Genomic DNA, 12,129 nt, shown 5'->3' on the forward strand with positions numbered 1-12,129 from the left:
GCCTGCTCTTATGCAAATTCCAATGCATTGTTAATCTTATGTCCCTAAAAATAAATAATTAGCCTAAAACAGAGAAGATAATAGTTAAGAAAAACCAATTTCTATGTATTTTCAATTTTATATTCCTATAAACATATAAATTAGCGTAAATAGCCAATTTGGCCTATGTGGACCTTCTTTTCTTGGCTGTCAGAATGCCCGCGCATATCCGAAACTTTGTAAACATTCGCAATTCGTCTATTTTCTGACAAGATGATACACTAACATTTATATTGAACATAAAAAACCATTGACAACCATAGAGTCATATGATTCCCAAATCAATGAAAATTAATACTTAATAAACTTTAATGATATAAACTCTAGACGGCATAAAAAAATAAAAATATAACAGTCAAAATGTTGGCAAGGTAAGTAACTGTGAGGCTAGTCGTGTTAAAACCAAACGTTAATTCGTTGAAATGTTAAAAGGATTTATCTTTCAGAAGATTTTATATTTTATTTTTCACCATTCTCTATTTTTTAGCTGCAAAACACATAAAACATACTTTTAAAATAAATACCATTATTTTCTTTCCACCTTCGAAGTTAAAGTTAACAAAAAAACAATAAAGCAGGTTGCATGTAAATTAAAACACGTTTTAGCGACTTAATACAGAACAAATTTAACTGTTAAAACTCCTGTATAAACCCTTTAAGCCCTTAATATTTATTTGTCGTGCATGTAAACCCAGCTTTATAAACCCTTTAAGTGCTTAATACATTTTTGTCGTGCATGTAAACCCAGCTTTATAAACTATTTAAGACATTTTAATTGAGACTAAGAATTGCAAACGTATTATTCATACGATGTTAATATAAATTTTATGTATATTCAAAAAAACATTGTATGATTACCTTTAATCTGCTTTTGAAAAAAACTTTCAATTCACATTAGTTAGAAATAATTATTATATACAGGCAGACTTCCACTTTCAAGTTTCTTGGCAGGAACGGAAACGGGGAAAAAATCACGTGATTTTTTCGCTTTTTCGAAAAAGTTCAATCAAATTCGACTTTTTCCCGAGAGCTTCCAGGATGGGAAATAGATTTCCAATCAGGTCCTGTCAATTTTGCTAACTCAGCAAAACAATAAATTCAAGATGGCGTCGCAGTACGAGTACGAAGCCGATAACTTCACAGATAATTAGAACTCAACCGAAGATACCTTCGTTCAAGAAAACGAACAATATTTACGTGGTATTTCTAACGGTGATTTAATACTCAGTCCAATCTAGGATGCAACTGTTGTAAATGTATTAAAAGAAATCGAAAGTAAAAATAACGAAAAAATTGGGAAGTTGAACTGATCGAGGAAGTAAGAAACTATTCCTGTTTGTGGAATTTGACGAGACAAAAAGTGCCATAACTATAATAATTACAAAGTTAATTGGCTTAACTTTTGAAGAAAAGCCGCCATATTTGTTTACATTTTTTCCCCGCCATTTTATTTCAATGGATTTAATTAAATTTTCCCGTTCCCGTCGTCCTTATCCAGTTCCTGTTTCCGTCAAAAAACTTGGAAGTAGAAGCCCGCCTTAAGTTTCATCTGACAAGGTATATCCGTAAGATTATTTCAATAAAGTTCCTATTGTTAAATTTGAACCTTACTTTGGCAACGTTATTCGCACTTTTAGAGCTACATTTTCGATTTCGTTTCTTTTAACTTGGTGTTATTTCTCACTTGGATACATAACACGTTTACATTGTCGACGCCATGGAAATTTCTCTATCATTAAGTCAGATACAAGATTAAATGGCACTGTGGAAAAATCTCTAGACGGTGTGACAAGATCTGAATGTGTTTTATCGTGTTTAACATGCGATAGTTGCTCGTTTGTGAATTATCATCCAACGAATCTTGCGTGCGAGTTAATGAAAGCTGAAGGAAATGAAGTATTAGAAGTTGGATGGCAATTTTTGTCAACAAATTATGGAACGAGAAATGTAAGTGGTAATTGTAGCAATAGAGAGGAACAAGTTTGCTTTAACGAATACAACTAACAAAAAGAGTTTAAAACAAATTATTTACATCATAAAAAAGCTATTTTATACATGAATGCTTAAAATAATAATTTCCTGTCTCAATAAAAATTAACTCCTTGCAGCATAACTATTATTTTTCATAGAGGGGACCTGTTTGTCGATCATTCAGTCCATGCGAACTTACAGAAGCATGTGTTGATACCTGCTTTGAAGACGATCAAGTAGGATACCAGTGCATACGTAAGTACTATCTACATCGACTTCACACACCCTAAATGTTTAACACATACTTAAAAAAAACACATTACAAAACATTACAAAATTTAGAAGAGGAAATATTTTTTTAATATATGTTACGAGGAAGATTTATATCTGTTTAACAGCGTCCGCATTTAAATTTTGATCTTTCGTATTATTTAAATATATTTTTTTTAGATCCCTTCATAATGTATACAGTTGTAGCAAAACAAAATCCCGTAAAGCAATGCTTTTACTTAACGAAGAATTGTGTTTTTATGCCTGTTTAACAACTTTTTGCGAGCAACTTCTCTATTTTTGAAAATATTTTATCCATTTTTAATAGATATCAAAAATTAGTTTTTGCATTTAGCGTGTTCATAAAAATCAAACTGTCTTTTAAATTTTCCAGCCAATCAGTTTCAAAAAATACCTACTTTGTCTATGGCAGCATTTCCGATTCATTCTTCATACCCATTAACGAACCTGCAAGATGGGCATGATAGTACGTACGCTGGAACTTTCCATGACAGCACAAGTCACTTTAGACTTGACTTCGGTATGGTAAAATTCATTCGATTTATAACAATTCGTTTGGTAACGACTGTCAGGAAAGCTGTGATCACGGTTGATGATAAATTCTGTTCATGGGTACCAGAAGTAGCTGATGTCAACTTTGTTGTAGAATGCAATTCATTGTTATCAGGTCAACAAGTTGTCTTAACTCATCTGGATTCTTCGCAAGCGTTTTTGGTGAGCGAAATGCATTTTTACGGTGACGTTTAAAAGAGTCAAATAAAAAACACATCATTAATAAGTGCACTTCTGCTGTTTACTGAAATCTTAAAGTTTTTTCTCAAATTTCATGGAGCAGTATATTTTGTAATTGGTTGTTTTGGTCTGTTAAATAACAAGCAGAAGTATTTTCCATCTTTTGGTGATGCCAGTACGTGCTGGGCACAAGAACAAATACTTTTATTTAATATAAAGAAGAATTAAATTACTTTGAGGTGTACAGTTATGTGTATCGATCATTGCTACTGTAGAAACTTGAACTATAAGTTACTGCTTGAAGCTTGTCCAAAACAGAAGACCATTGGTAGAACAAATATTGTAAATATAAAATATTTCTTATGGAAGATTTTTTGAATAAAAATTGCCTACCTAGTATTCTTTTGTTTTGTTATTATTCTTCTGTTAGCTTGATTTTGATCCTAAGTATGCTACCACCCAAGAGAGTGTTCCGAAAAATAGTGGAAATATATCTGACATAACTTTAGGCAAGTGATGTATACAAAACTTAAAATAAAAACGATTACACGTTTTTTGAGAAATAAGTGCGGTTGCTTGCGTAAATCATTGTATTTGTTATACTCGGTAGTTTATTGTTCCATTCTAATTTATAAATCTCTACAAAGTCACAGGATGAGCTAATGATTCTTGGCGGTGTTCTTATCGTTGGGTTGGTAGGGAGAATGGTCAAGACATTACTCGTGTTCACTTCTTAACTTGCATATATTCTTCTTTAAAACTGGGGGAGGGAGAGGTTCCGTTGGAAAAATTTGTCTATATTTATTTGTAAATATTGTACTTCTTTTTAAATGGTTATCCTCTGTAAATATCCGTAAATAATAATAAAGAAAATAATAATAATAATAAGTATGCTCATCTATATTATAATACCCGTATACGTCTGTCCATCCGTCTGTCTGTCACGCAAAATGGTAGCTTAGCTGCGCAAGTAGCGAGACGCACGCAATATGCGGTATAACAAGGACGGGCGAACCCGTGCATTTTTCCACGGTCTAACGACTATTTGTCTAATTTGTGCATACGTCTTAAACATTGATGTTCTTAATCACCGATGTTCTGTCAAAAAACGGCTTATCTTCGTCTCGGAACACAAAGAAACGGAGAAACTCATGTTGTATTATATTAAAATGGGGTTGTTTCAAATTTTATCTGACATGTATAAGAATTACAATTTTTACTTAAGTTATAAGACGTCTAAGTTAAGCGAAGAGTACAGTTTTTAAAAACACCGAAATGGCCCGTGACCTAAACGATTTTTCGAAATATTTTGTCAATTTTTAATAATTTACATCCTTAAGATAAGAAAAAAGTCCTATGATGAAATATCAGAGTGGTTAGCTGTCAAATATGTAAAAGCATTCAAGTTTCACTGCAGACTTCAAATGTGCGGTGAATTGTGAATAAGATTTGTGATTTACTGTGACATGAAATTTTTTGAAATCTTAAAACAAGAAAAGTCTCATAAACTACATCTGTGGTCGTTTTTATTTTTACGTTTTGGCTGTCGTGTTGCTTTTTGTTTCAGTTTTTATTAAAATTATTTTATTTAAGTGGCTATATATTTTCTACAAATATATTTTTTATAATAAATTAAAAAAAGTGAAGAGCGATTTTCCCTTTATTTTTCCTGCAACAAAAACTTGCAACAGTGGCATATATTATTATAAATTAATATTAACAAATTTATTTTTAAGTCATTAAATATGTATAATTCTTTATTAAATGCAAGCTTTTGCTCAATTATGAAAGAAAGGGAGAAACTGATTTAATTTTGGACAATGATGTTTTTGATTGTATTATATTCCCGTCACAGGGTTTATTTACTAATATATATCGACTGTGGAATCTCTTAATTTTTTAAAAGGTTAAAACTTGCGACGGTGTATATGCTTTTCTTATCGCACACAATTCACATCTTATTACAATCAGTAAGTGTCTCCAACCCCTTTGACTGGGCACATTTTTCCGACCTGTTATTGGGATTTTTAATAAAATAAATTTATTTCTTGAAACATTTTTGTAGTAAGATATTTTATTGGTTATAATTATTTATTACATGTATGTTCGTTACCAGGTGGTTACTAAGGTGTTTCTAAGAATACATTGAATCCTAGGGATAAACTACGGATCAGATTAAAAGCAATTATTTATACTCTAAAATGACGTCATTTCTAATTCCACTGAATTCATTATATTATTTCCCATACCCCGGACATCTATAAATACCAAAATCAAAACGTGTCCATGTTTCATAACATGAAGATCCATTCTCGTCCCCAGAGCTCTTTGAGATTAAAACATGAAGATCAATATTTCTGATAAAACATTTTGGTAACTTCTATCGTTAATATAAGGAACGTTTTAACAAATATGACGTCATTTTTTAACCTAATGACGTCATTAAAGTTTATTTTTTATATAAAATCGATTGTTTTCTTTCTACCAAATGCCTACCAAAATTTACAGCCCTATCGTCAGTAATGCTTGAGAACTTTAAATTAAATGCAAAATTTGGGGAAATCGCATGTATGACGTCTATTTTAGGCATGACGTCCTTTCTGATCCCAATGACGCCATTCAGCTGTTTAAATTAAGTCACATTTGAACCTACTTAGTATCAACCTAGTTACCTAACTTAATTCCGTACTTTGTCCGAATTGGCACTAAATTTTAATATCTTTATTTCTTGTTTTTATATTGTGAAACATTCGTAACCCTGAATAAATGTTTAACAACAATAACAACAATAAAATTAAATTTAAAAACAAGTTTCAACAGGAGAGAACGTCCTTATTGAAATGTTAGAGATCATGGGACTTGGTATAGAAGTTGTAAAGGCTGGCGTTCGACAAACTGAAAACTAGTAAATTAAATTTCTGAGAAAAGCTTTTATTAGATTCCATTAATAGTTGCGTTTCGCCATCGATGGATACAATTTTCCCAAAAGGGTTCACACCATGCTGTTCGTCAAAATGTGTGACTATTTAAGTATTTATTGCATTGCAATATTTAAATTATTTATTTTTGTATTTTTATTCTTATTCGATTTTTAGGGTGCCTAAGATTATCACTGTATTTCAGTATTTTTAGTCAAGTAAAAAAAAATAATAATAATAATAAAAATATATATAGATTAAAAAATAATAAACTTTAATTCAATACATATCCTATCTTAGATATAACGTAATTCAGCAATGTATGCTTTGCAGAACTGATACAGACAGACAGACAGACAGACAGACAGTATTGAAAGTGACAGAACGCGCAATGAAAGATGGTAAATTTGACCACAGTTGGGAACCCTGTAAGATAAGTTTCCTGTAAAATTAGTAAACAAAGCGTCGAAGCAAGCAAAGCAGCCTGGAAATAATTTAGCCTTAAGCAAATCCGTCTTTCTCAATCGAGGTGTGTAACAATGAATTTATTCTTATTTTGTTTTATGACAAGGAAGTTGTATTACGCAATAGTAGACTTTAGTTCCGTGCTATATTATGTTTATCTATTTCTTATTTATTTTAAATGCAACTTACTGTATTGTTCCTAAACGGCAAAAAATAAATATTAAATATTTTAAATATTGAAATATTTATGCCAATTCCTTTATGTTGGTCTAACTCATTTCAAACAGGTATTAAGTCCATAACATTTGTACTTATGGTTTTCACAAAATGGGCCTCTTCAGGCATTTATCGTGACTAAATGCCACAATGGTTTTTCTAAAGGAAAAGAATGAATTCGGAATTATGTTTGTGAATTTGCTTATAGTTTTAACTTTTGAGTCTTTCAAAATTAGAACAGAAATTCACATTTTTTTCTTCATAATTTACTCTTTTTCTTCCTGGCTCACAATTTTCCTAAATATTTAGCAAAAAATTACCGTTAATTTCGTATTTTCAAAAAAAAACCGTTCTTATTTGCATTTGTTGTTCAACTGAATTCCGCAACTTTTTCGTGCACAAACAATTTTTTCCCTAAAGACATTTTGTTTTTTTTATCTTTGATATACGTTAAATTTAATTCTGCAAAAAACAAAAAAATCTTGGCCATTTGTGAAACTAATTTTGTTAAGGAATACACAGCAAAGTTCGCTTGAGTCACTGCACCTAGAGTCTTCCAAGGGTATATTTAGTAATATTTTCTAGAATAAGAAACCTTTCTACTATATTATCAAATTAAGTGTTTATAGTATTCTTATTGCTATTATTATTATAAGGAAATTATAATAACAAAAGCACGACAAAAAGTACATTGATTTATAAACACAGAAACAATATTTTAAAAGTTTACCAATCTCATCAAACTTCACTTTTCACAACTCAAGAAAACCCTGGATTACGCACCTCTATTTGTTTTTTTCACTGCGCACTCTCCATGATTGCTATTCGCTGCAATTTTAAAAACGGCCGTTGAAGGACTACAGGTCAGTACCAGAGTCTTTTCTTTCGCTGTTATGCTATTAAAAAGAGAAAAAACGTTTACCTGAAAATTCCCTTTGGCCAAATGATAGCAAGATTCCGTACCATCCATGCGTCAAGGCTTGCAACGCAACTACGACTTGATCTTATCTTATTACTCTACCATGTCTGCAATGCCGTGGCTGGTTAGGATCGTTCAACAGAATTTCGTTTGAATGTGTTGCAATACCACTGCATCTTCCACCACTGACATCAATCAAATGTTTCTCTCTGACTGTCATTGAAGGTGGTATTTGTCTATTAACCATCTCTAAATAAATTGTATGAACCTTTTTGCTATCATCTCCCTCATCAAGCATTCCATTTTCATCGAACACCTCTTCACTATCAACGCCCTCATCAACCAATTCATTGAACACCTCTCCGCTACCATCTCCCTCATCTAATATTTCATTCAATAAGGTGACAGAATGAATACCTTGATTCTCGGCAAAATGTCCCAGTGTGATATCACCTCGTGGGTTGAGATTTGTTGAGCGAATGACGGCAAATGCGTCTCTGCCTAGTGACATTTAATATATTTACGCACAAAGTGTTAGCTCGTCACCAAATACGCCATTTGTAGCCATGAGCGATGAGACCTTTCAACTTTTCCCTGTGACTGGGGGTGGTACGAAAATATCTTGCAACTTCTTACCTCGATTGTCACTCTTAAGACGATTTAGTTCGCCATAGATGGAGTAAATTTTTCTTTCTCTCTTTTCGTGTTAATTTTCGATCCAGTGGAACTAGCCAATGAAATCTGGAAAAAACGTTCATTATTGAAACTACTTAGCAATAAGTTTTCCCGTTATGTTCAATTTTTATTTTGTTCAGATCAACTATATTAATCTGTTGTTGTTCGTGGACGTCTTTCACACGAACAGTTCGAGACCTTTTGTTTGTGAAGCGAACACTAAACTGTCTTTTATACTTTCCATCATTGCTATTTGACTTTATTATTTCCTTGTTGCTCATACCAGCATAGCGGTCAACCGCTTGAGTTCGTAGTTTTCTGAATCCAATAGATTTGCTGTCGCAAAAACGTCTTCGAAACAAATTTTTTTTACGTCACTTACTTCTTCACAACCTATTGAAAAAAAATCAAAGGTATTCAAAATTCTAAGGCCCACAAACATTGCGTTGTTATCACGTTATGCAACGTCGTTTGACTATAATGTGATATAAAAAACGTGTTAAAGGTAGACCATGCCCTTGGCTTGATAATGAAACTAAATCTGTTATGAATAATCGGGATCAAGTATTACGCAGAGCCAGACGATCGAAAACCGTAAATGACTGGAACGTATACAATACTTTACGGAATCGTTGTAACAACTTCATGGAGTATGCAAAGAGCAAATTAAATAGAAATCTTCTCGAGGATAAAAAAATCAATCCAAAAAAGTTCTGGGCGACTATCAAAAGGATTTACCCTACAAAAGTATCACCTGACTCAACTGCGTTCAAACACAATATTTTAATATTATTTTAAGACATCTTAAAGAACTTAAACGCGGTAAATCGCCGGGATTGGATCAAATTCCTCCAAACCTCTTGAAAGATTCTGCGAATGCCATATATCATCCAATCTCATATATTATTAATCTCTCTCTTATCCAATCGGAGATTCCATTGGTCTGGAAGAAAGTCAAAGTTACACAAAGTTACACGGTATTTACAACTGCGTTTGAAACTGCGAAAAGAATTAGCCAAACAAATAAAACTTTTGAGGTTAAGTATCGATCAACGACCATTTTGAATGCCTGTGAGTATAAGTACTTAGAGATTTCCCAAAAATCAAAATTGGAGTCAATTGAAAATAGAGCGCGTAATATTACAGAAACCGATAATTTGACACCCATACAAAATTGGATTGAAGAACGAGCAAATATAGTTGTTAGAAAATCGCTTGATCAAAAATTGTGTAGGAAATTCCACTCGTATTTTGAGATAAATCGTCACACACACACACACACACGCACAAGGAACTCGGAATCAGAACTTCCAAATCAAATTACCTAAAGTTAAACTAGAGTTTGCGAGAAAATCGTTCTACTTCTCAGGCGCAAAATTATATAACGCCTTACCAATTGTCATTCGGAAGGAAAACTCTATCGTTATCTACAAGAAACTCCTTATTGTAAATAAAAATAAACTTGTAATTATTTAAATTAATCTGTGACCTTCCTGTTACATTGATAGTTCAGCCTAATCCATACATAGTCCAGTCTAATTGTCTAATTGTCCATGTTGCTGGGAGTTCACAGTATCCATTTTTAACAGAAAAAAGATGAAAAAGATAAAATAACAAACATTTTTTCTTAGTTCTTTTTTGAATAAATATTAATTTTTTTATATAAAGTTTAAATCAAGATCTCAGAAACAGTTTTAGCTTGATACACGTTTACGCTTTAAAATAAAATAGACAAGCATATATGATTTTGGACAGAAAACTAAATATTATTGTTCTGAGTTCAAAAAACGATGTTTATTTTTTTTCCTAAAATAAACCGAGGAATGATTTTATCACAATGTATATAAATAGTTAATTAGACCTTAAAAAACATAGCAAGAACACCCGTTTTAGTAGTCAAGTGCTTAAATTTGAATAGGGTCATTCTTATGGCAGAAGTTTTGTTGCTCCATTAGTCGACAACTTGAAAAATGTGTTCAATATTTTTTGCGACTTCCCAGTTTATTTTATCACAAAAATAACACTATTTGATAGAAATTTTATCCGATTTTCAGAAGATATATTACTTTTCTATACTTTCGCAGTTTCCAGAATAAAGAGAGTATTCTCAACATAGGTAATAGATTTTTCATGTATCTGTAAGCGAACATAAGTGGTGTTTAATTCAGCAGTATTAATCCTATTTCTTCTTTCCTTTAACAACAAAATCAGACAACGCGGATGAGTTTACTTGTTAAAATCAGCTAAGCATCTTCCCTCTGCTTTCATAGTAACCTATAAAACAACTCTGTGCTCACTAAATGATTTAAAACAAATTAATTAATTGGCATTTCGTCCAAGGTTTAATTAAGCAATAGCATGTTTTGTAATTATAAAAACATACTTTTTCAGTTCATCCTGCATGTTTTTTACCTTAAAAAGAGATTTTCCTGTTCTATACATTTAAAATTGTTTTCAGCAAGAGATCTGCCAATACATCAATATACTTTTCAATTTTCTCAGCTTTATTGTTTTTTGTAAACGTGTCTCGAAAAAAATTGTAACTTTTTCGTTGGCTGATTCAAGCAACGGGAAAAAGTCGGTTATAAAATGCAGTTATTTATTACGAGGTTATTTATTACGGCTTGTTACGATGTACGTTACCGAATAGTTGTCAATGGAAAGGAAGGTAATTACAGGAAATGTATTGAAACGATCAGGATCAAAGCAAAAGGACAAGTACTATTTATAACATTCATAGTATACATATACGTATTAATATATCAAGATCTTAAACTCGTATAAATGAAATAAAATTGTACCCAAGTTATTGGAACAAGACAATTTAGCCACATCTACCAAATTGACACCTTCCATTTCGCTTAAACCTTCCCATGTAAGGAACATATTTCCAAATTCTTTCTTGTACTGATTTAGTCGTGAGAAATTAAGAACGGCAAAACCTTCTCATCATTTGTGTTTCTACATCTTTACTGTTATGGTATTACTACTTAGAACGCCATTAAATCTTTTAAAATATAGTGTGCATAAAAGAATTGTTTTAACTACCTCAAAAAAACATCTACATCTAGCTAACCTTGTTAACCCTATTCAGGTTTGGGAGGGGCAAAAATGGCCTACCCTTCCGTTTTTTACTTATAAATTTTGTTTGCCTGGCCTATTTTACTTGAATTATTTTCAGCAAAAAAAATTAAAATTGCGCTCTTAACAGTTGGCCGGCTACGCCGATATTTCTACGGTCCGTTATGCAAAAATTAAACATGAACATTTTTTTTTTAGAATAAAGTGCATATTTTACGATATGTGATCAATATATTAGATTTATATTTTATTGTTGTGTGTTTACATTAGAAACGAAAATTTTCGTACGGAAAAACTTTCGGATTTTGTTTTGTTTGAAAATTTTGATTTTTCTAATTTTTTTAAAAAAGGAACAGTGCATAGAAATTATATATAGGGTAATTAGAAATTCAATAAAAACTGCAGTTCGTTATTTTCACATTTGGCTGAGGCTCTATTTTATAAATTTGGATCCTGAAGACCCTTTTTTAGATCTTGATTGAATATATGTACGCTTCTAGTCTTCCTTTTGTGTCATTTCCCGTAATTATTACTTTTGAAATTTGGGTAAAATTCGTTCAAAAGACTTACCCATACATTTTTGACTTTATAAATCTTGTCCGGAAATTTTTCCGCTATTATAAAAAAATTGTGTCTACACATTTTCCGCCAAAAATGTTAGTTCTTAATAAACGCCCTTATTACGCCCTCAGATTGCGCCATGCGGGCGTAATTTACGTGCGTATTTTGCGGTAAATTACTTTTTCAATCTTCTCCAACTTTTTCTTACTCCATAATTTGTATTGTTTCTTAGCATTCATTCAAGTTGTAATTTCTCTAAAT

At 31.8% G+C, this 12,129-nt stretch overlaps 1 protein-coding gene across 1 annotated transcript; it reads left to right on the plus strand.

Moving 5' to 3' along the window:
- The first annotated feature begins 220 nt into the window (after positions 1 to 220).
- LOC130629484 (uncharacterized) lies at positions 221 to 3,048 on the plus strand. Its single transcript, XM_057442704.1, has 3 exons — positions 221 to 1,986; positions 2,169 to 2,265; positions 2,675 to 3,048. Exons 1-3 carry the CDS (start codon positions 1,915 to 1,917, stop codon positions 3,046 to 3,048), a joined length of 543 nt encoding a protein of 180 aa, XP_057298687.1. The 5' UTR covers positions 221 to 1,914.
- The last annotated feature ends 9,081 nt before the right edge of the window (positions 3,049 to 12,129 follow it).

This window comes from Hydractinia symbiolongicarpus, chromosome 2 (assembly GCF_029227915.1).
Source record: "Hydractinia symbiolongicarpus strain clone_291-10 chromosome 2, HSymV2.1, whole genome shotgun sequence".
Taxonomy (NCBI): Eukaryota; Metazoa; Cnidaria; class Hydrozoa; order Anthoathecata; family Hydractiniidae; genus Hydractinia; species Hydractinia symbiolongicarpus.

What these genes read in the sequence shown, in the direction of transcription:
- LOC130629484 (XM_057442704.1), top strand. Translation starts at nt 1,915, where the DNA reads ATGAAAGCTGAAGGAAATGAAGTATTAGAAGTTGGATGGCAATTTTTG. An exon ending in CAAATTATGGAACGAGAAAT is followed by an intron (nt 1,987 to 2,168) that starts GTAAGTGGTAAT and finishes TATTTTTCATAG; the next exon opens with AGGGGACCTGTTTGTCGATC. An exon ending in AGTAGGATACCAGTGCATAC is followed by an intron (nt 2,266 to 2,674) that starts GTAAGTACTATC and finishes TAAATTTTCCAG; the next exon opens with CCAATCAGTTTCAAAAAATA.